The 25,125-nt window shown below is 42.6% G+C and overlaps 2 protein-coding genes across 3 annotated transcripts in view; one reads left to right on the plus strand and one right to left on the minus strand.

Moving 5' to 3' along the window:
- The window catches only part of veph1 (ventricular zone expressed PH domain-containing 1), a 41,476-nt gene that overhangs the window by 1,951 nt on the left and 14,400 nt on the right, over positions 1–25,125 (plus strand). For both annotated transcript variants that reach the window (XR_007964391.1, XM_052078249.1), the window contains exons 2-7: positions 4,392–4,974; positions 5,257–5,475; positions 6,686–6,860; positions 19,745–19,908; positions 20,254–20,463; positions 23,617–23,882. Coding sequence is in view for 1 of the 2 variants with exons in the window: in XM_052078249.1 (XP_051934209.1) it covers positions 4,837–4,974; positions 5,257–5,475; positions 6,686–6,860; positions 19,745–19,908; positions 20,254–20,463; positions 23,617–23,882 (1,172 nt within the window). In the remaining variant the exon portion in view is untranslated. The remainder of the gene's footprint in view (positions 1–4,391; positions 4,975–5,256; positions 5,476–6,685; positions 6,861–19,744; positions 19,909–20,253; positions 20,464–23,616; positions 23,883–25,125) is intronic.
- Positions 9,391–14,418, minus strand: ptx3a (pentraxin 3, long a). Its single transcript, XM_052078265.1, has 4 exons — positions 14,083–14,418; positions 12,032–12,191; positions 11,399–11,823; positions 9,391–10,091 (listed from the first exon to the last, which is right to left on the minus strand). Exons 1-4 carry the CDS (start codon positions 14,219–14,221, stop codon positions 9,421–9,423), a joined length of 1,395 nt encoding a protein of 464 aa, XP_051934225.1. The 5' UTR covers positions 14,222–14,418; the 3' UTR covers positions 9,391–9,420.

Genomic DNA, 25,125 nt, shown 5'->3' on the forward strand with positions numbered 1-25,125 from the left:
ATTCATTCTTGTAATCCACTGCATAAATTATCCCAGTTTTAGCGCCAGGCCCTACACATATTATTCACCTTAAAATGTGTATTTTGAAACACGTGTTCAGCATGTCATAGGACAAATTATGGATGTTTTACTTACAAATGTCCTAAACATGCATGTTCGTGTATTTGTGCGCCTCGATTTACGTCAGTTGTGACTGAATACACCCCACCTTTGCGGCGTCATCGGAGAATTTTTACAGGAGGATAAAGATAACATCAAGATAGGATACAATTGATAAAGGAGAGTAATCTTGATCCAGAATCCTGGTATTGTTTGGTCCTGGTGGGTGTTTGTGACCTACTGAGAACCGTTCTAATCCAAATATGCGAGCTGCTCAGCTCAGATGGCCATGTGATTCTGTCTTAATAACCTGAAGTGTGGTCCACTTGACTACAGTTCACTAAAAGTGCTTGAAATTTGAATTTGTAGGATTGTCATACAGACTGATGTCGTATTCATCCATCTATGAGGCAAAGGAATATCTAAACTTGTGTGCAAATATAATTTGGCAAACTGACTTTTGTCTTTATGCCACTGCCGTGTTGTACTGGACTGCTTATTTCACACTGTGAATTCTATTAGAAAAGCACACTTTTGTAGAAGATTGCACGAGCAGCAAAGGAAGCGGCTCTGTAACAGATTCACTTTTTTATTAACCACGGGCGGATGCATGTCTCTCTCTTCGGCCTCCAACTTTCCAATAATCAACAACACGCGCTATAATGTTTGACTTCAGGTGTCCATAATTTAACATGTACGGTGTGAAACAACAATGACATGGGGAAGGCTAGGCAGGCCAGAGCCCGGATTTGAACCCACAACCTCTTGTCAGCCAATCGGCTAGCGTGCCGCCAACATTTCCATCTCACGTGCAATTTTTTATAAAAGGATTATTGCGGGGAAAATGGAATCTCACTAGTTACAGATGAATACGTAGATGTTGTGGCGACTTGTTCAGTTCCTGCTCAGTGACGTCATGAATTTGAGTGTCAATGGTTGTCCGTCTTGACACGTGCCCTGCAATTGAGACCTACAAGAGGATGAGCTGCGTAGAAACTGATATGAAGAGAAGTTTCAACATGGTTGGAGTACTGCTAGTTAATCAGGTTCTTCCGAGATCCCACCCCTCCAAAATGCTTCATAGAGGTATGCGTAAAATATGTTCATTGAAATGTTGATCATTTATTTTGCTTGTAGTTTCTAGTGGCACATAAGTGAGCTCTCAGCTATTTCAATCATCAGTAAAAAAAAATCAACTTTTTTTAAATGTCAAACTATTACACACAATTGCATGTTGCAGTTCTATACCCCCCCCCCCCCCCTGCCAAAAAATAAATAAATAATTTATTGACATGAATACCTCTCTGACCTTGGCAAGTGAGCCATTTCAGGCAAGAGGTTGTGAAGTACACTTCTTACATTCGATCATGTCCACCCAGAGATTGAACGTGCCACGGATACTACCGGATGTTCACTCTCATCCTTGGTTTGTAAATGCGATATAAATTGTCCAAAATAATTATGATGTGTACAATAAACCTAACGTCATCCTGAAAGTATTTTTGTATGTGTGGGAGACGTCTCACGGGCAATGCAGGTGCAAATTTCACAGTTGGACGGGGCTGAATGAAACAGTGAGACGTGCAGACACGGGGTGGCGAAGGAGGGAGGGTTCTGTCTTTTAGACGCTACAAAAGAGCCAGTGTTCTCCCCTCGAGCAGTGTGCCGAGTGAAGACAGTAGGAAAGCCGTTGGGCCACATGAACAGAAAGACGGCAAGAGAGCCTTACGTCGAATTGCCCTCGCAGACCCCCTCACTCTCACAGGGTCCCCCACCATTCACCACCCATCACACTCACCCTCCACCCCCACCCCCCTCACCTAAGGCCTCATTCATTGCTCGTCAGTTTAATACAATATTCATTTGACTGCAAGATGTCGATTGCATAGGTCCAGTGCTTAAACATGACCAGTGTTAAAAAAAAAACAAACAAACAAAGATGATCAAGTTATTTGTGAACTGTTAAGGTATCCAAAGGTGATTGTCCCACTGGAATTTTTGTTTGTTTAAAGGTTGCATTCCTGCGCTCGCTCAGCTGGAGCCGGGTGATTAGTAGTTCCAGGAGGATAGTTTCAAAATGGACATTCTTCCGCTTAAGTTGATTTTGAATCAAATGTAGCCGTGACTTCAATGAAGGCAAGCGAGATTAAAAAAAAAAGGATGGGTTGAGAAAATACTGTCTGTACAAATATTATACACATTTTTTTCTATAAATGATAACATAAATATGATAATTGTTCAAATTTCCTCGCACTAAGAATATAATTACACAAGCAATGATTTTGCAAGGAAATGCAGTTTTCTGAACACTCGAAGTTGTCCCTAGGTGTGATTGTGAGCGTGAATGGTTGGCCGTCTCTATGTGCCCCGCCAATTGCCCGAAGACAGCTGGGATAGGCTCCAGCATGCCCCGCGACCCTCGTGAGGATAAAGCGGATCGGAAAATGGATGGATGGATGCAGTTTTCTTACTTTGGCTACATTTGAACTTGGAAACCAGTAAACTATAAACACATTCATTCATGCAGAAACTGGTTTTAAGGGTGGTGTTACATAATATTTACTATTTCACATAACTCATTGCACCATACATGCGTACTATATTGCACTGCCAATAAATCATGTAGCTTCCTGTGATCTCCCTCGCATCTGCTTTCATTACTCTTTCAGTATCACTGGGCTGACAGACCAGCAAGGATTCCTGATGTGGGTTACCGAGGAAATACGGGCAGGGTTCCATCGCCAAACTCCAGCAGAAAGCTATCCAAAGTGCTCTTCTTTGTGCCTTTCTTTGGTCTTTCATCAGTTGGACGAGATGAGAGATAGTTTTGCCTGGAGAGGGAAGGGAACCGTGTGCAGATTGCTGGCTGTGGCACAGATACATATGCTTATAGCTGAGGAGTTGAGCTCAAAGCAAACTCCTTCATGATCACAAATAAAAGGCACACTGGGGTTGCTTCTTTTAAGAAAAAATTTCAAGTGTGTGAGAGCGCGTTTCTGTCTCCACGTCAGAAGACTCTGCAAAATGTAGTCTGTTTAGGACACACGCTGAGGAGATTGTGTTTCCGTGGAAATGCATTTTGGAGGTTGAATAGCTTTAGAGCAGCATGTCCAAAGTCCGGCCCGGGGGCCAAATCCGGCCCGCGGACGAATTTCATCCGGCCCTCGGCCCCTGTCATAAAATCAGTGCCGTCTGGCCCGCAGTTTGGGCGCAATGGAACACGTGTTGCATTGACTGAGGTCTCATAGACTGGTGAGTGATGTTTCATAGAGTACTGCTTCCCTCTAGTGGCTAAATGAGTAATAGCATTCACTAAATGAGTAATAGCATTTAGACACTAGAGGGCATCACTCACGAGTTTATATTGACTGATATGTCACATTTCAAATGATCCTTGCAGTTGTGGATATGTGTATTGCTTGTTCATTTCCCTGTTGTTCGTGTCAAAGGTTTTGTGACTATTGAAAAGTCATGGTGATACATTTTATGTTTGAAATCAATCAATTTGCACTCAGGAGACTTCTGTTTAAGAAAAAGTCAAGTGAATAGCTGAGGAGTTGAGCTCAAAGCAAACTCCTTCATGATCACAAATAAAAGGCACACTGGGGTTGCTTCTTTTAAGAAAAAATTTCAAGTGTGTGAGAGCGCGTTTCTGTCTCCACGTCAGAAGACTCTGCAAAATGTAGTCTGTTTAGGACACATGCTGAGGAGATTGTGTTTCCGTGGAAATGCATTTTGGAGGTTGAATAGCTTTAGAGCAGCATGTCCAAAGTAAGCAGTTGCATGTGATATACCTGTTTCAAATGAACCAAAAGAAATTCTTAAGATTGTTGAAATTAAAATAAAAATGGAAATGTGAAACAGACTGGCTTACTAAAATTTGTTGAACAATATTGTTGTTCAATGTAAAGAATGTCAGCCAAGGTCGGCCCCCCGACATTTTAACACATAAAATCTGGCCCCCTTGGCAAAAAGTTTGGACACCCCTGCTTTAGAGTGTTTTTAAAATTTTTATTATGTTGTTTTTTTTTCTTTCCCTCATGCATAGCAAGGGTCCACAGTGACTATCTGTGGCTTTGTAGCATACTGGAGAAATGTATCTGTAGTTACATCATATACTGTAGCCTTCTAACTTGCACCTGATGAATGTATCATGTGAGAAAGTGACAGTCAATCAGTGTCCCCCCCCCCCCCCCCATATTTGGTCCTTAGGATACAAGATAACTTTGGCAAATGTTATGATAATAATTGCTTGACGTCTCTGCATTTTGTTTCCTCCCTCTCTCTTTCAGAACTGTGTTGTGACACACCGTCATACTCTGGAATATGCTTTGTTTCCATGGTAACAGGCCACACGAAGACCCAGAAAAATATCAAGCCAAGTTGATCCTTTTTTCCAACATACCTGATCCTGGACACAGGGGATGAAAATTGGAATAGAAACAAGGAGAAATTTCTTGAGGTTTCCACTACCCCGAATAATGGCAAAAAAACAATTGTGATTTTTTTTTTAAGGTTCCTGTATTTTATTGTCTTTTCTCTTGGGATCATGCTGTGGAGCTGCTTGAATTCTCCCCCGAATCCAAGAGTTAATAAAAGCTGCATAATTGGCATTTCATCAGATTTGAATCATCTCTCGACAATTACAGTATGTTAGGGATATGCTCATTCCATATTGGGCGCTTTTAAACCTTTGCTGACCAACTGGTCATATAGTCATTCTCTACAAGGACCAGGATGCACCAGCTCTTCAGTCAGGTGCTGGGCCAGAGGGATTTATCCAGAGCAGGAGATCTGTTTTCTTTGGAGGATGCTGCGATCGAAGACTGCTTGTCACAGGCTCTGGACCAGATCAAGTCCATCTCTTGCTCACCGGTTAGTAGGCATGCCAAAAAGTAGCTCTGTATTTTAAATGGACATTTAACAGTCTGCTTGAAAACTGAATTCGCACATGGCTGTAAAATTGGAAATATAACCAAATATTTCCGGGAAATTCAAAATCCATTGATGGGGCAAAAAAAAAAAACTCAGTTGATGGTAACGTGACATGTTGGATACCTTCAATCCAAAGCTTTCCTCATCGTGACTTTATCAGCCTCCTATGTCACTAATACTTCTGTCTTCACAAGCTAATTTAAATACATGTGTCTGATACAGGATTATTTGACCAACGACAATGACCAGGCAGTGGTAGAGATTTGTATCACGCGTATCACCAGCGCCATCAGAGAGACCGGCTCCATCGAGAGGCACAGCACGGCCCTGGTGGGGCTGTGGGAGTCGTGTCTGGAACATAACCTCACGCCTCAAGGTGACAACACCGAAGACACGCCGCACACCAAGATAGCCTCCGACATTACCAGCTGCATCCTGCAGGTACGCGCGCGCGCGCACACATTTGACAACAACTCCCGGTTTCATTTCCCAACCTCCCAACGGCAATGGGATCACTTCAGCTTCAGCTGCTCTTTGATTTTCTTTACCCTCCGACCATCTGTCTGTTCTCTTTTGTCCTTCTGTTCTCACTTTGACTTCCTGTCTTTTGATTCACAGATGCTCGAACGGCCCACTTTAATCCACTGAGAGGTGGACAACTAAACACTGAACATTCAGTCAGGGAATGATAGCACAGCAGGTTGTAACATGCATATCACACGTGCGCTCGCGCGTACACACACACACACACACACACACAGTATAGTTATAGGTTTTATCCTCCATATGCTGTACTCGCACAAAGTGGTGTGTGATCTACTGTGTCATTGTCAGCAGTTTCCGACCTCCAGGAGTTAGCTACTAGGTGAAAGTTAATTGAAAACACACCTTGAGTTACATGTTTCACTGAGCGTGGTACAACCTGGAGTGGTCATCAGCCAATCATAGAATCCCTGTAATGCAGAATGCATATGCACATGAAAAAAAAAATGGCCAGAGATGTTCAATCTGACCCTCTCTGGACAAATGGACAAGACATTCATCACTCTCCAAAATCTTGTTGAATGTTCTTTTACTGCATGATTAATGCTCACGTATAAAATATTTTTCTATATCATGTCACCTATGTGTGCTTATGCATCAGTGACGGATTGGCAGAAATCTCCGTTAACTTTCTTGATCATCACAAATTTATGCATTCATATCCGTTTCACCAGTTGAGGGCGCCAGTACACCTTTGTCCACCTGCTGCCTGTTTTGCTGGGTAGCACCGACAAGTCTGCTTTGTGTCGACTCATGTATCATGACTGTTGCTGTTTCCTCAGATTGTATTTACTGTTATACTGCAGTATTAAATCTTGATTGCTAAAGATGAGGTATACTTGTAATTGTAGGCCATGACAAAGAAGTGAATGTCCTTTTGCTGTCTCTGTGGAGAAACTGAGACCGTCCATGAATGCAGCTGCTTGTGGCATAGTAGCACAAATTTACACCTGCTCTCTAAAATGCAACATCCTCTTTCTGTATTTAATGGTATGGATAATGCAGTGCCTTTGGTTTTCACCAAGTTTAAAATTTTGTTGTCTGTACTCCACTGCTGATCATTCGCTTGCTTGTTCCCTCATCCCCCTCTCTCTTTTTTTTTTCACAGAATTACAGTTGTCCGTCAGTCATGGTGTTGGCTGTCCCGGTGGCGGTGCGCTTCCTCCATAGAGGGAACAGAGAGCTGAGCAGGAACATGTCCAGTTATCTCTCGCTGGCTGCTATAGTCGAGGTTGATCTACTGGCTGAACATACGGAGGCCATAACGCTCAGCGTGCTTGCAGGTTGGACAATACTACCAGTATTAAACTGATATGGCATGAAAAGATCCATACTAGCTGCAATGGGTAAAATGACACTCACCCATTCTTTGATTAATGCCGGCATGTAGGTGTGGGATATACAAAGTATACGACAGCACAGCGCAGCAATTTTCATAGCAGAATCCTGACAGTATAAAGTGAATAATTTTAGGAAAGATACACACATCAAGCATATCGAATCAGACAAGACTGTATCCTCCAAGTCCTAGATCTAAAATAATTACAGATTTGCAGACTACTGAAAGTGCCCAGGTTGCAAGTTCCCCTAATTACAAGGTCGTGCACCATTCAAATAATGTTCACAGTGCCCCATTTGGCCATTGTGAGGAAAATACAACCTTGGTATCTTCACTTATATTCGAAATTGACAAATCTCGCCTCACTGTACTACTACCATGTGATTTTACCCAGCCTGTCAATGAATGTTGATGAAATATGTTGAGTCATACATTGTCAGAGTCCGAAACTAAAACAGTTTTGGATATTGTGTTTAATTGGAAATACCCTCAGGTATTGTGTACTTGCCTTTTATGGCCCCAGTGCATGCACGGGTTGGCCGACGTCAGTCGTTATCCGAAGAAAAAGAACTAGAGAAGGTGCGATGTGGTAATGGCTTACATTTTAATGTGTGCTGTTTACATTTTAGTTGTGCTCTACCAAACGCATGCTTTGTCAGCTGCAATGTGAAATTCTTTATAACAGGCTAATGCTTGAAGCTGTGAGAAAACTGTGTTAGAAATACATGAGATAAACTGATCTTATCGATAAAATTGCACAAAACCCACTGGCGCAGCTCACCAGGGGTGACAGTCTGATGGTGGTCCTTTTTCAAGCCAGATGATGACATAACCACACAGTAGACAAATGATGAACTTTGAGACCTTTGAAATACAAACTCGAATAATGTTTTTTTTTTTTTGGTGCCATTATGGTGCCTAAACTGTGCTCTGATGTATTGCACCACGCATTGGTTCTTCATGAGCTAGCCATACCTTGGAACTGAAGGTATACACAGGAATAGAAACCTGCAAAAGATGCGCCACACATACAGCTCATCGAAGCAAAAACAGATGACTTCTTCACACGTACGTGTCCCTAGCAGCAATTTGTGAAAGAAGTATGAGTGATGTCATGGGCGAGGTGAATGATGGACTTTGTGATATCTTTGTTACATAAACGTGTTTCACAGTTAAATTTTTTAAGATGTCATCTATAGAGCAGCAAGTCTTCTTATTCTGCCCAGCTAAGAAACTTGCATCTTTGTCTTAAGGGGCCGAGAGCAGGCGGTTCGAAAGCCCTTTGAGCTTTCGTTTGATTGGCATTTATCGGGTTGAAAGCTCTTAATGGTCTTCATCCATCCTATTTGCTTATATGAGCTGTCTGGAATTCTCAGTAGATGTGTACATCTATTTCCCCCCACTATTTAACCCTTGATTTTGCTGTGCTTCCTGAGTTTTTATCTAAATACCCCGAAATTCATCTTTTAGCGGCAAAGAGAAACATTTCTCTCAGCAATCAAACACTTTGGCAAACAAGCACACTAATATAGCTTTATTCATATCACATTATCCTTTCAAAATACATTTATGTACAAAATACATTCATTTTTACTCAGTTCCATTACCAAGGAAACCAAAGTCAGTTAACATACCTGTACAGTATTGTATAAGACAAGTTAACTCACAAAAGACCAGACCATGTAAACATTGCCCTCATTGTGTGTGTGTGTGTGTGTGTGTGTGTGTGTGGTCGTGCGCGCACATATATATATATATATATATATATATATATATACTGCATATACAATATATATATATATAATATAACTATGTAACTGAATTCCAAAAAATACATGTATTACACCATGTGTAAAATACAGGTGACAAAGCAGACATAGAATAACTCATATGAATGTAAAAATGTTGACGAGTACAAAGCAACACAAGGGACTTGATGAGGCGAAAAGTGAAAAAAAAAACGCTGACAGCTTCTGCAATGTAAAGTTGTCCGACAGGGGACTAATATGAGAATGGCTCTCTAAGAAAGCAAATACCAGGTTTGACTTGCCAGAAGATGGATTTTTGCTGTGTGTGACAAAACTAGACAGACAAAAATGACTCAAAATAAAAGGAAATAAATGGCGTTACGATTCAAACATTTCAATTATTTTTGACCTCTGGTTACCCCCTCTTGTGTCTGCTCAGTTATTTCATTCATTGGCTCAGCACTTGCTCATTTTCACAATGGACTCTTTCTTTCACCCTAATTAGGTCTTTGGTAAACATTGCTCGCAGCGCGTTTCCTGCTGCAACACACGTTTTCCCAAGATGAATGCTCGGCAGTGTTTGCGTGTTGCAGCGAGCAGCGAGTGTGAGATATGGCCTCAATTAAAGTGATTGTGGTAGAAAAATAAACATTGAAATATTTGCACAGAGGTGACATTTCCTCAGTTTTAGGATGAAAGCGATTCAAAGGTTTGTGAAAGGCAAGGACAATGCTGATGGAGTTCACAGAGTCTATTTTAGTTGATGAATAGAGCGCCTCCATGTGGCACCATCTCTGTCACACCCCACGCCACGATGTTTCCCCTCTGCTCGCAGCCCTGCTGGCCTTCTTTCAAGGCCAGCAGGGAAATCTGCTCCTCCGTTAGCACTTTATCCCACATGTTCACTCCCGTCATTGTGCCCGTGAACGCCAGCTTGGGATCGAACCCTGCCTCAAACCCCGGCACGCCGTTCCCACTGCTGCTTGGGGTCAGAGAGCAGCAACCATTCCTTTCCTGTCCTAGCTGGAGTGAGCCTCCGTCTGGCAGGATGTGTCCTTCTGCCACTCCGGGTGTGGAAGCAACCTTTTGCCCACCTGCCCACAAGGATGCCAGGCCCTGCTCAGAGGACCAAGACCCGCATAGGTGGAGCCATTCTGTAGGACCCTTTGGGTTGACTACATCCCGTGCTTCCACCAGGTGAGTCTCTCCTCCTATGGTGAACTGGGCTGATGTGTGGCTGAGCAAGAGTTGGATCTCATAGGGGTTGCGGCGGTTGCCATAGGAGAACAGAACTGTTTTGTTGGCGACTGTGACTGGCTTCACCCAAAGGCAGACAGTGAAGGAGGACAGTGAAAGTGGGACATCGGGTATCACGGATGTGTAGATGCGACGGGAACGCATTGGGAAGAGGATTGCCATCTCATTGCCTGTGTAATGGAGATCACCAAAGAATGAATCAATCATCTGATGCTACTCAATCATATTCATGTTGTACTTTATAACAGTCGAAAAGGGCTGAGTGCAGAATGACCAAGTCTATGAAGATGACTGTTGCTGAGGAGGTCTCTGACTTAGCCTCCTAAGACTGATCTCACATGCAGTAAAGGCACAACGTTAGATAGAAATAAAATTAAACAGATAATTAAAAGCTGAACAGGATGAAAGGGTGAGGTAAAATCACTCACTGGATGAGGGCACCATTTCTTGAAGCATTTGATTATACCACACATTTTGATAATTCTACTTTGGTGTTCACAGAAAAGAAATGGGAGCTGGGATTGAACTCTGCAGAACACCGTGTACAACAAGTTCAAGTTAAATGTCTACCCTCCGCTGTGTGGGATGGATTTTGACATAAATTATCACAGGTCGAAGTTTTTGCCAACAGAAGAGTTACACATTTTGAGGGAAAATATACAACTGTTAAATCGTTTTATCCTTCTATCAATTGGAAGGCTTATTTTTAACTACCGGTAATATATTTATTTAGATCTGCCTTCTCTCCCAGTTTTCTTACACTCAATTCATAGTGGTGAAAGGAGACATTATGGCCACACTGGGTGTTCTCGTGATGGATCCCATCTGGTTTTGTTTATCCCCAGAGTTTGTGGTGTGGGTTTATGATGATTGGACTGGGATTGCATCTACGGCTGCATATATTTAAGTTGATGTATGCTGGTGCTCTCAACTCCTTTCATTCATTCAAATTGAATAATACCAGGGCATAATGGTGTCAACAAGAGTTGGGACTAAAACCATTTGGAAGGCATTTTTGGGTGTTGGGTAATTTCCGATTGTTGGGCAATGTTTTCGGGATGGAGTTTGCCCTTTGACTATAACATGCAATCTGCTCCTTGTCTACATATGATAAATAAGTTGAGTGATGTCAAGATGAACCTTTGAAAGGTTCACTTTACTATATCAAGTGACAGTACTGTCAACAGACAGAAAGGAAGAGTCTTATATTGCCTAGAGACTGAAAATAAGGTATTCAGGACAAATGCAGCACATGAGATTAGTCACTGACTGCTAAGAAACGAATGAGGGGGAGTCTCATTCCTGGATTTGAGAATGAGCTAAATGTGTCAACAAAGACTGATGAGTTACATTGATGATGAAAAGATTATTTAAATTAGGATGGCAAGTTAAAAAAATGAAGACAAATCCAAAGAGAGCAAAGAGGATACAGTTTGTGGGGTTTAAAAGGAGAAAGATGGGCCAAGTGACAGTTTACCTGCAGGGAGGTGTCTGCGCCGTGATGAACTGAGTACCTCCTGGATCTCCATTCTTGTCTGCTGCAGCGCAGCCGAGGCTGCTTCCAAGGCTACTTCGTGGGATGTGACCTCCTGCTCTCTGTGTCCGACTCTTCCACCCTGTGGAAGAGGCGATGGTGATTTCACACCTCCCGGGTTGCTGAAGCAGCTGGTTTCTAGCTTGCCAAGTCGGGTCGCTTGACTTCGTGTGGCGGAGAGAAGCTGTTGTAGCATTGCCTCCAGGTTATTTGAACTCCCAACAGAATTAGCATCAGCGGTGGGAATGTAATCTCCAAATTTCAATCGTTCAAGGGATTCCCTTAGTCGGCCTTCCAGCTGCAAAGCCATCCTCCTTCCCGCTGTTTCCACTGCAGCCCCGCATGAACCGCCGTACTGAGAAACAAACCTAATCAACAAAATCAACATCAAGGATCAAGATGGCATAACCTCAATCCATTATGACTAAGTATAAGAACGTCATAACTTCTGGGTGACCCAAGTCATCATGCATCTTTGCGAAGTGTAAAATATCAGATGTGACCCGACGGGACTCGGGTACTTGTTGTCAACCTGATCATTGTTGCACAAGCTTCTCATTCAGTCATCCAACTGACCTGAGTATTTCCCCACGCAGAGACCCCATCTCCACTTTGACAATGTCATCGGCATACTGGAGAAGCATGTTCTCCCGCATTTGGCTATTCTCCAACATTGAGAAGATTTTGTCCCACTTAGTGAGGTCTGGAGAACTACAGGGGGTAGCGCTCGGTGTGGCTGGAAACAGATAACGGAAGGAGAAAGAACCACTTTGTGAACAAGACAATTTCCTCCTGCTTTTTTTTTTGTGAAATGTCTTTTGCAACAACAAAAGAGTGAATGACAAATATTGCTCATTTAATGGAATGAAATGAGACTATGCGAGTCACTTTTCTGCAGCTGGGTACCAAAGCACTTTGATGTTGCTAATGACTAAAGTACATTGCCTGACATCAAGGGTCTCTTAACCGATGACAAGTTTTGTTTGGTTGAAAGGAATTCGGATGACCATCCAAACCCTGGGGCGCACCCAGGCAGATTGAAGAGCTTGCTTTGCAAACTCTGTGTGGTTGAAGTCCGTTGAGCAGAACTATGAGAGCTACTTGAAACAGTGAAAAGCCACACCACTGTAAGAGTTACAGTGGGGCCTGTCCTCACTTTAAGTCAGTGTAAATTTCACACCCACAGTAATCTTTTGAGAGCTGCAACTAATTTACATAATACTGTTCGGCTGGGTGAGGATATGCCATTTTCATGTGATGAACTGACTACATGGAAACACTATCAGGTCAAAGCTGAAAGCTAAGCAGAAATACAGCCAGATTAGTTAGTTAACATTTGCCTAGCAACAATATCAGCATTAACTTCGAAACCAGCACCAACTTGAGTGTAAAAAGTGTCTTTTCTTTTAGCGTGACCATTTTTTCTTATCATTACACAGTACTAGTCGTCTCATAGTCATTGAAAGGATCTGCAGTCAGTTTTATCGAAACTAGGTTGCTGCTGTTTAAATGTTGGCGGTGCAACAAGACCTCCTGCTAGGTTTCAACAACAAACATGCAAAAAGCAAGCTGCCACACTCACGAGGACGCACACACGCACTTGCATTACGTTCAAATATCTCAGACTAGTGTTTTCTCATTTTTATTTCTTGTGGCTTTTTAATTTATTCAGGTCCAAGCTGTTGAAATACCTGTATGTTTTCCAAGTCAACTAATTACTTACAATGAAGTATTAAAATAGCAATTAGCAGCTTTCTCACACCTAACAGAATACAGTGGAACACCCAAAACTGAGCAAATCGGTTTGACTTTCAAACAAGCATTTTCTCATTCGTATGTTTCTGGCTCAATTAAATTAATGTGTTTAGTTAATTTCTTTGAGGCTCAATTAAATGTACAGGCATTTTTTTTCACATGACATTTTAACACTCCTAACAGTCAAGTATAAGATAAATATTAGGTGTTGGCTATGTATAATACAATGAAAATAAAGTAAAACTACTCACCCTTTGAAGACTCCTGTCAAAAAGGGAATGGAAGAGGCAACAGGGAGGTGTTTGACAAGAAATACTGCCCCTCAGTGGCAGTTTATGGGTATTGCTAGAATTGATTAAGTGTGCATTTGTCTTATCATAAGAACGAATTGATGTTGCTAGGTATAAGGTAGAAGTCCAATTTAAGATTCATGTTTAATATGAATATCTTTACCACCGCTTGACCCATTCTGTGGCGGCATGACAAAAACATAAAAAGTTCAAGATATTAACCTTGAGATGCACACTGAGCAAAAGTCCTGTGACTTCATGCTTGATGTGGGTTGAACCCCAAGCCTTGTTTGACTTTTGAGGCTTAATTCTACCAGACATTTTGGTGGAACGTCGGCACGCATCATTTTTGTGTTTTTCCATTTTCTGACCATTCACGTTATTCCAACTACAAATCAACGAGCAATAATATCATGCTACATAACCTTCTTATCCTCAGTTTCGCTGGATGTACGAGGAAAATACATAACTGTAACAAAACAGTGATGAGATCTGAATTTGAGGAACCAAAAATCTAACGGGCCCCTATTTGGGAAGCACTAAAATTTCGACCTCATTGGTCAAAGTGTATGTAACACTTACGCTCTGGTGTTTCCTCCTCTGTGATTTCGTTGTAGTAGGTGTCGGCATAGTTGACTTCGATATCGTCGTCGTAGGTCAGACTCAGACACACACAAATAGACCACGCACCCACTGCCAGGGGGAGTCTCCAGTAAAACATGCTGCTCTGCTGTGCGTGTATGCCGAGAGGTGATTGAGTGTGCACAGGTGGGAGAAGAAAACAGATGTGCAGCTTGCCTCCTTGTCCTTCTCTCTTTGTCTGCGTGCATATGAGGAAATGCTCTGTCAGTCACTGTGGTCCCCCTCCGGTCTCTGACGTTCTCCGGTCTACCACTCTCGTTTTGAAAGCGCTCCCTCCCCAACACCTCATGCAACATTTGTTCCCTCCCTTTTCGCATCCTCCCCCTCCTCCTCTTCACCGCTCCCATTCTTTGTTGTTAAATGCTGAGCAATCCTTGGCAGGAAGCCTACCCCAGTAGTCTACCCCAGCCAAATACTGTCCAGAATTTAGGGGGGCTTGTTGGATTCAACTCATGCACAACTTTTTTTTTCAATTAGTGAACTGCACTTTTTTAGGAAAGCAACCAATTGACTTAACTCGTTTTGTCCATATAAATTGTTGACCCGCACCCACACCTTTTACCATTGCCTTTACCTTTGGAGATGATATGGTCAGCACTTTGGATCCCATTATCTTCATTAATACTGATACTTCATTTTCCTTTATTTAATCAGGCAAAAATTCATTGAGATAAAAAGTCTCTTTTCCAATGGTGACCAAGCCATGCGGGGTAGCAAAGACATAGTTACAACCCCCCCAAAAACAGAAAAAACAACAGTCATCCACCATAAACACGTATGTCAATCCATAATCATTCAACACCAACCTTACCAAAGCAGTCGCATTATCCAGTAGCATTACTTTCACATTCCTTTACAATAAATTTGAGTTCTCCCAGAGTAATAAGTTCTGGTAAGTTCAAACAAATCCTTTTCTTCCATGAAAAGTGAGCAGCATATTTGAATGCTGTCTTGCACAGCTCTGTTTTTGAGAGCACAAACCATAAAGCTATTGGGGGTTGTTTTTGTTTTTGTTTGTGTGTGTGTGTGTGTGTTTTTTAAATATGATGAGAATTATTATGATTGTGAAATAGTGAGGTCAGTGGAGAAGAGAATTTGTAAATCCGACTTGATTTCTGGCCCAAATTATATTGAATGTGCAATACTGTATCACAACAGTTAGTGTGCTCACTGCACACTATATTGCGTGACTGAATATGTACGTGGATGACTGTTTGTCTCTTTGTGCCCTGCGATTGGCTGGTAACCGGTTCAGGGTGTACCCCGCCTACTGCCCGGACAGCGGGGATTAGGCTCCAGCAACCCCCGCAACCCTTGTTAGGATAAAGCGGATCGGAAAATGGATGGATGGATGTTTTGGGGGGGATTTTATAACCGTTCAACAGGTTTTTTGCATGGCGTGGGCTGGGTCAAAAACTCCCTTAAAAACGCTCTTTGGGTTGTTGAAATGTGAGCAGTGCCCCAGCCTGAGAGAGAATACGGCAAAGCAGTGAGTAATGCATCGTTGGAGGTAGCCTGTATGTCGTAATTAGATATTACTGCTGCAGCAACTCACTCACAGGGAAAGGGGGGGGGGGGGGGGGACAGGTAATGGGAGAGGAGAGGGAGAGAGAAAAAAAGAAAGATTGATTTTTGCCCCATGCAGAGTTTGTGTGTGCCTGTGTGAAAGACAGAGCGTTTTCAAAATAGATTTTTAAATGGCTTCAGATTTTTCTGCACCCCTTGTACGCCTCAGCTAATGCTTTTATGCTGTTGGTTGTGTGTGGACAGTGTAGATATACACATGTTTCCTTTTGTGGGACTTTGTGCTTTTGTCTTTCTGGTGTAGAGGATGGACTTAATGACTTCTTCATGGGATTTGAGGATTTGGCTTTTCTGCGCAGCCTTTTAGTGTTTGTTTTATTTGCGGTGTGTCTTTGCGTACTTGTTGTTTGTCTCTGTGTGCCCTGCGATTGGCTGGCAACCGGTTCAGGGGGTCCCCCCGCCTACTGTCCGAAGACGGCTGAGATGGGGATTAGAAAATAGATGGATGGCTGGATAATATAATACAATTCAGAAACATTGAAACTTGACAAGATTGGGTACGTTTAAAGTGTTGTCAAATAAAAATATTAAGCACTAGTGATCTACTGTACTGTATTACCCACGCTTCTCTTTGGCCCGATTTTAGATTTATCATCAATTGCGTTGGCTGCTCACTGAGGCACGCTCTTATGCAGCAATAGAAACAAGTCACTGCACGTCACCCTTCCTATGGATGTGTAAATTACATGTTGGAAACGTAAAGCTTGAGGGGGTTTCCTTTACTTCCTGACAATAGTTGACTCATGCCGAAATGATGGATCGTGGCACGAAAAAAATTGTTTCCATGTTCAGTCACCGCTGACTCAGCAGTATGAAATGCTGACCCTGTCTGAGCCAGTGTGCTGCATCACAGGTTGTACCCAAAACGTCATTCAAAAAAAGCTTCCTACTGTAAAAAAAAAACACAAAAAAACCCGCCTCCCTTAAAAAACAAACAAACAACGGAAATGAACGGTTTGTAGGTGAAAGGTAAAGGGTATATTGTAATATAAACAGGATGTTACTTAAAGGGCATCTCTTTACTTTGTCTCTCGTATCTCATGTAACAATACAGCCACCAAAGTGAATGCACACTCACATCATTGTAAATACTTTTTATATCCCTTCATGAGACAATGCAGAAGAAATGGCACTTTGCTACAATCTAGTCAGTGTAACGCATGCATACCGGTGTAAATTTCTTCCTGAAAATAACTCCTGACACAGGCATTAGCCTCTAAACTGCTGAGTACATCTTGAGCTGATTAAGGACATGGATCAGTGGAACCACGTCCTGTAGTCGAATGAGCCAAAGACAAAAAACCTATTTGATTCAAATTGTGCCCAGTGTGTTTGGCGGCAACCAGAGGAGAGGTAGAAACATGAAGAAACGCGTCTTGAGTCGAGTCAAGCATGGTAGTAGAAATGTCATGGTCTGGGTATGTGTGAGCGCTGCGAGCACTAAGGTCTATTGAGGGAACTATAATTGCCAACATTTATGTTGACATCCTGAAGCAAAACACGCAGGCCGGCATTCCAACAAACAGCCACCGCCAGACCTAAACCCAAACCTAACAACTCTGAAATGTTATCGAGGAGGAATGGAAAAGGATTCTAGTTCCTAACTCTCTTTTTAATTGGCTCTTAATTTGCAAATATATATTTTTTGATTATGTGTCCTGCGATTGTCTGGCAACCGATTCAGGGTGTCCCCCGCCTACTGCCCCAAAGACAGCTGGGATAGGCTCTAGCACGCCCCGTGACCCTTGTGAGGACAAAGCAGGTCAGAAAATGGATGTCCGGATGGATGGATGGATGGATGGATATTTTGGATTGTTAAGCAACTTTGTTCTCTTTAATTCCAAGCATTCTGCACACGTGATAAAATCGTCACACTTTTGGTTGACTGCATGTGGCTAATTTTAAGTTTGGCTTTAATTTTGTGAATAAGAGGACAACTCCATTAAACATTGACTGTTTAATTTGAAAGTTATTATGAAACTTTTCACTGTGAAGGCAGTATTTTACTGTAACAGATTTTTTTTAGGTGTGATACAACAAAAATATCGACCTGGCGTACAAACAGGTGATTGAAGACTTTAAATATCCCCTTGAATTATGTAACTTTGTCAATGTTTTTATTCTCTGCTCATGTTATTTACACAACCAACAATGGGTTGACTTTAACATTTATATATCAAATAACATTTCTGCAAAATGGCATAGAAAGAGCGAACAATCCAAATCCATGGCCTACCTGGAGACAAGCCAGAGAAGGTGTTTTATATTAACTGCCAGACAGTGTTTCTTTTTAATATTTCAAAAATAAGCAGAGAAACACGCAACCATGCAGCGGCAGTCGGAGAGAAGAACACATGTGGCGTTCACGTACAGCGCATGTCTTCATAAATCCAACTTTTAAGACAGCTGTAATAGTTTGTATGCACAATTTTAACTGAATGACTTTGTCATTTAGTGGTTTTGTTACCACAATCATTTTCAGTGTTTTCTTTCCCATTATGTAATTATCAAAATTATGTCACCTTTGTCTGAGTTTGGCTGGCGACCAGCCCAGACTGTATCTCAGCTCTCAGCCAACGTCAGCCAGGATAGGCTCCAGCTCACCTTGGGCCCTAAGGCACCCTAATGATGACAAGCTGTATAGAAGCGCTCTTGATATCGCTGGATTAGTATTTATTGTTATAATTAGGGGGGAAAAAAATTGGAAGTGGCCATTAAAATTACATCTATCCAAATCTCTCTCTCTCTCTTTTTCTCTGGGCGTGCTGGAGCCTATCCCAGCAAATCATATGTATATACTCTTTAGCACCCTTTTTTTTAATGTTTTCAATTTGTTGTCAGAGCAAATATTTCAAAGTAGATTATTGTGGTCATCCGCCAATTTTTTTTTGTTTTTTGTTTTTACATGTTTGGAAATAATTATTCTTTAGGGTTAGCCATGATTGTTGTTTAGCATGCAAAAGAGGAGATTTATTTATTGATTGATTGATTTTACAGCTTCACTGCACCCCAGTGCCATCTACAGCAACCGAACCGACCAGCAGCAGCCAGCTCATACGCCGTGATCTCTTGACATTTTTCCATCACAGGAGAGTTACTTTTACTGTGTGAACTGGGATTTAAAGACAACACATCTGGAATAATAAAGTGTATGCAGATCTTAAAAGGGGAATGCTGGAAGTTTTCGCACTGTCTCTATTATTATCCCACATGCTCTCCATGTGTTTAGATCTGCGCATGACAGAGGGTTGACTCGTGTAACTCCTGAAATCCCCCCACCGCGTATTTCTTCGCAAACCCTTAAAAATTCCTCAGAAGAATCCCGGAAATGCTTCAACTTCTGCTTCAGCCTAATGGCTATGAAAAACTTTGCCTCTGTACAGGCCCTGTGCAACTTGTGTCTAGTTTTATGCTCAACTGGGTCTTTAGCACAATTGCAAAGGGAAATGGGCATCATGAGTATGACTGATGTATCCTTTTATAGCTATGATTCACCTTCCCACAGTTTTTTCTTTCTTTTCTGGGACATGAATAGTTTTATAACTACAATTACAATTGGCAGCACGTGATCAAATATCAAAAAGATCATCTAGGTAACCTCACGCTACTCTTTTTGTATGTGTTCCCTACCAACTTTCAGGGATTGTCGCGTTTCTGCTTAGGTCGAATAATTCAGTGGAATGCTGGGTGAAAATGTACATCGGGTCCGTGTTCCTCATTCACAGTCATCAAGCAATTTTCTTCCTTTGAGCAATCTATAAGGACTTGAGATAACTCGAGTGTCATTTCAGAAGGTGCAATAATTGGCCAAGGCCAGCCTGTTGAAAAAAGTGTGTCTTGTTAAGCATTTGATGCACATGGATGAACGTTGCTGTGTCATGAAATGATTTTAACATTTCCGTTTATTGTCTGATTGAATTCAGAACACTTCAACATGAATCAAAGTCAAATAAAAAAGGTGACCTGTGTATTATTCATTGCATACATAAAATGACGTGCCGCCACTGTCTGTCCACAGGCAACCACATGCTCCTCCGCGTGCTCCCCTCAGTCTACCCCAGACAACCTGATGTCATACACCATCACCTTGGCAAGCTCACTGCTGTACTGTCACAGTTGGATTCCGCAGAACAACAACACCTGATCAGACTGCTTCAAATGGTGGCTGAGCAGCATCCGCTGGTGAGATTTATTTTGTGTACGCGCCTTTGTGTTTTCCTGATCAATGTGCAGATGAGAATTGGTACCGTTTGAATGTAAATGCCATTGAGGATTGTTCTGCTCTCGTCTGATCCAATTCTGTCTAGCAGGGGATAATTAGGAGGAACGGTTCATTGCCAGAGTGTTTCCAGACGCTCCTACAGTTGCATCTTTGTTTATCGTCAGTCACCTCACTGTTCAACTCGCTCTGATTTTCTCCAGAAGAGAAGAGACATTCTCGCTCCTGCCGCATGCCACCGAAGCCTCCTTATGTTGCTGGAGTCAATGTAAAAGTCTAATCAATAAAAATGCAACTCTATTTTTCAGATGTTGAGCCCTCAGGTGCCTGCCCTGGTCAGTTACCTAGGCAACCAGTCTCTAATTGAGGCCATTTTAGGCACTCTGGTGGATGTGTCTCTCGCTAGCCCCTCCTCACTGGTCAGCTGTCTGCCAAAGCTCAGGACTACGGGACAACAATGGCCTGCTCTCTTGGGTCACGTGGCCAAAATCCATGGCGCTGTGGGCATCATCAGTGAGGTACAAGTACACACGCATGCACGCACAATGAACAACTGCTTCATGAGGAATGGGAGTACCAACTAGTGAGCCGAATTGTTGGCCTGGCTGCATTCTTTCAAACTGAGTTGCAATGATTCCACTTAACCAACTTCAGTTCAATAACGTGACTAAACAAAAGCACTCAACAAAGAATCCAATGAACTATCCATGGGACCATTTTCTATACTGCTTAGGGAGCTGGAACCTTTCCCAGCTGACTTTGGGTGAAAGGCTGGACTGATCGCCAATCGTGGCAGACAAGATTCCACTCTCTCACATTTCATACAGTCACTGAGTCGAGACTGATCCCGCGCTGGCTGCATTGAAGTCAGGCAAATGTAACATTTCACTATCAATCACTTATTTGCTTTTTGTCTGTTGTATGATAATCTCACTCACGCATAGGGAATTGACATGTAAATACACAGAAGAAAAGAAGCAAAGGTGTTTATTTATTTATTTTTTTTTAAATGAGCTGAGACCACAAAAAGATTTTGGAAAGCACAAACAATGATACTCAAGGTAAGCACCCACCATTATACCATATACAGTATTTCAAGCTTTTAGTAGCACGATGCAACATGCATCACACTTTCTAAAGCCAAGTAATCCAACTACACACACACACACATACTGTTTCAAGCACAAAAAGGCAAGAGATATTATTGCTTCTATCATTGGCAGCCTTTTGCATAGATGGCTCGACAACTATAATGTGCACAAAGCAGCGAGAGCAGATTCAAAACAAGCGGGCATTTGGCATACAATATATGTTGCTGTTATGAAATCCGTAAAGGGTGAACTGGTGCCATTTAAGCAACCACCCACAGAAATGCAGGGAAATAACTCTGGGCACACTTTCTGGTGTTAAGTCTTTGCCCTGAAATGATGTGCGTGGTTGTGGGTTCGAACCTCGATCAGCCCTATTTCTCATGCAACAAACGTAAGTCGTGTGTGTGCATGCGTGTGTGTGTGTATGTGTGTGTTTGTTCATTTGTTCATCTTTAGTAACACACATAGTTACAGGTCATTTGGCTCCTAATGTCCTGTATTTCTTCACACTGGAGCTATTTGGAAAATAAGGCCTGATTTTCTGGGAAATGACTCTGCATAGACCCCCTAGTGATGGCAATGCCTCCTGTAAGTTTGTGTTGCCCCCCTAACCCACCCACCCCCCCACCCACACACACACACACACATCACCCCCTTTACTGGTTGCACAACTTTCTCTGGCTTCCTTTCGCTTCGGAAGCGCTTCATCTGTATTGAATGACCATCTCTGTTGTTTGTTTGGTCCGAACACGTCAACTTAATTCGTCTTCACCGTGAGACCTTAAAAATAGAAAACACGGCATTGTACGAAAGGAAGCGTAGAAATTCAAGTTTCTTAAGTCTCCGGGCTAGATTTTCATCTACGGCAACTGTGAAGCTTCTACTGCTTCGTCAATTAGTCGGATTAGCGATCACTTCTTTAAGACGAAGAGCGAACGGTGGCAGCCATTTTGTGAAGAAACTCAGAAATCGCATCCCCATTGCGATTGAGTCGGCACGCCGCATGACTTGGAGTGCTCATCGCTCGTCCCACACCATTCAAAAAGGCCGACAGCTCGTTCTCTCCCAACGGAGATGCTCCCGTCCATCTCTGATGAATTCTGCGATAGTTCAGGAAGCTGCCACATCCACAAAGCAGGATATCTGAATGCCAATAATTGATAGCCACACCATTTTCCACTTACGCCAGCAACCGTAGGGAGTACCCAGCAGTGAATAACCTCAAGGGTACAAGAAGGCTGCCCCCTGCCTGCTCTCATTTGTTGAGAAAATACTGTCAATTGATTGGAGAATCCAGCATGATCATGCCCGAAATGATCTGCTTTAGATGTAAGCTTGTAAGCGCCGTAGCCTTTAAAATAACAAGTCAATAAAGCCAGCACTGTGATGCAAGAATAATTGTGCAATTCTATCTTTATAGCTTCAATCTTCACCCCAACGAGCTTCTGTTTTATTGTCGCGCTGTGCCTTAGAGCCTCCTAACTCCCTTAGTATGTTGGGTGGAAGCCCACTACTCTTACTCTTTCACATTCACACATGAGGTTATCATCAAAAGTTTGAAACGTGCCCAAATTACGCAGCAACATCATTCATCCCATCAATCACTCGTGTTTGTCTCTTGGGGAAACTAAAGGATGCAGCCCGGCCAAAGCGGCGATCTGAGAAACCTCCGGGATTTTTTTTTCTTATTTTGTCGACTTTTTATCAACTAATGGGGGGTCGGGGGGTTGTGTTTAAAATTGCAAGAGTGCTGACACTGAATCCTAGCGCTTTTTCTCCACTCACACTATGTTATTAGATCCAGCACTGGGGGGCTTTGGGGGGTTAATCATGCAGCATGACTGCCAGTTTTTCCTACTGCCAGAATAGAACACACAGATATGTAAATCGAGCTCGTAGTTATGATTTGTGTGCCAAAAGTGACTAGCCTGGTTGATCTGTTGTTGGATAATATATAACTGTGTTTTTTTTTTTTTAAACCAGAAGTGTTAACGAGACCAGTGGGAAACTTGAGAATATAGAGGCTTTTCTGTGGGTCAAATATTTGCGTTTAAAATTAATCGAAGAAAAGTCACTAGTGCGGCCCGGTAGTCAAGTGGTTAGCACGTTGGCTTCACAGTGCAGAGGTAGCGGGTTCGATTCCAGCTCCGGCCTCCCTGTGTGGGGTTTGCATGTTCTCCCCGGGTCTGCGTGGGTTTTCTCCGGGTGCTCCGGTTTCCTCCCACATTACAAAAAAAACATGCACGGCAGGCTGATTGAACACTCTAAATTGTCCCTAGGTGTGAGTGTGAATGGTTGTTCGTCTCTGTGTGCCCTGCGATTGGCTGGCAACCGATTCAGGGTGTCCCCCGCCTACTGCCCGGAGACAGCTGGGATCGGCTCCAGCACCCCCCGCGACCCTAGTGAGGATCAAGCGGTTCGGAAGATGGATGGATGGATGAAGTCACTAGTGTCTTCATGTAGACTTTGTAGTTGCGGAGAAAAAGTTGACCCTCAGCTCCAAGGTTTTATGACTAGATTTTAACTTTAAAAACACACACACACACACTATAATTGTAACGGGTTCTTTATTATTCTCAGGCACACGCGCACCAGTCTTTGGTGTACCTGGTTTCTCTTCTGGGCAACATGGAACACACTTTTCACCACACACTGCTACTGGAGATCCGAGCTCTGACAGACCGTTACCCGTCTGTGCTCGGAGGCTATGGGAAAGACCTCTACAGACTGAGCAACTCCTTCACAGCCATAGCCAGACTGCTGGGGAGGCGACTGGAGGAGACCGCCACCGCGTGCCGCAAGTCTGAGGAGAAGGCGCACTCCTCCTTTGTTCTTCGGAAACAAAGGTATGTTCTTCAGTTGGTGTGCGTGAAGATTTTCTTTCTCCTTTTCAAGAGTTCTGATCGCAAATCCTCATTGTGACATGAAACAAATTGATAGCCAAAGTAGATGTGAGCTCTCGCTTGTGCAGCTGCCGAACACAAATAGAGGAGCAATTATCTGTGCTGAGTTTTATGTTTCACGTGTCCTCAATCATTCATCACAATGAAAAATGACGAGTAGAAAAGTTTGGCAACTGCAACGTAGTTAGCTTAGCCTAACATCGTCTTCCATTTATTTTTCTACTACAGTACTACTATTTCTTCTTATTTGTGGTTTCCCACGTTCTGGAATGATCTCTGGCAACACTATTGAGGGAAAAATTGCGATATATTGAAGACAATCACGTCTGAAAGTTACACCTTCCCCTCCCCACTGACACCCAAAGCATTGTATGCAGGATTGAGGGCTTTTCTTGGGGTCTTCTCCTCTCATGACAGTCAAACGGGGTGGTAAGAATAACCCATTAGAGAAACAAAGGAAAACGCTTGTTGTTTTTGCCTCTGGCAAGCGTGAAAGCAGGATGTGTTGTTTTGGTTTCTCGTGACTGCAAAATCTACGTAACTGATTCCCAGCTAACTTTGTCGAGGGGGTGGCCCCCTGTGCTGAAAGACCACGAAATACATCTATAAACAGTATTTATAATATATCCACACTGATTATATTATGGGGCAAATCTGTCTTAATTGACTTGTCTTTCCAGAACGCAAATGGTCGCCTCATGTCTATGTCATCATACTTCAATCATTCTGAAGTCTTTCACGATGAACCAGAAAGTAGCCTGCTCGCTAGCATACAGACAAACAAACACAAATATGAACAACCTCACTTAAATTGGATTTTTTTTTTCCAGCCCTATTAACAGTTCAACTTTGAATGAAGTTTGCTCTCTACTGAGTGCCATAGCAATTATTATTAAGTACTTTGGCAGGAGAAACCGAGACGTGAACAAAGAACAAGATCGAGGCAATACTTGGCAGTTCATAAAAAGAACCATAAAAAAGCTGGGGCAGAATGGGGCTGATGAAAAAGGGAGAGTACAAGGTGACAGGAAGACAACTAGACCCAGCCATTGTGAGAATTTGAGAAATACTCAAATGTAAGCCAGAATGTGAGGGAAGGCAACGACACACATTAATATCAGTTCCATCGCATGTCCTGAATACATTTACCCTTTTGTGTGTGTGTGGATGTGTGTGTGCGTGTGTG

Source organism: Hippocampus zosterae, chromosome 10 (genome assembly GCF_025434085.1).
Source record: "Hippocampus zosterae strain Florida chromosome 10, ASM2543408v3, whole genome shotgun sequence".
In the NCBI taxonomy this organism is placed as follows: domain Eukaryota; kingdom Metazoa; phylum Chordata; class Actinopteri; order Syngnathiformes; family Syngnathidae; genus Hippocampus; species Hippocampus zosterae.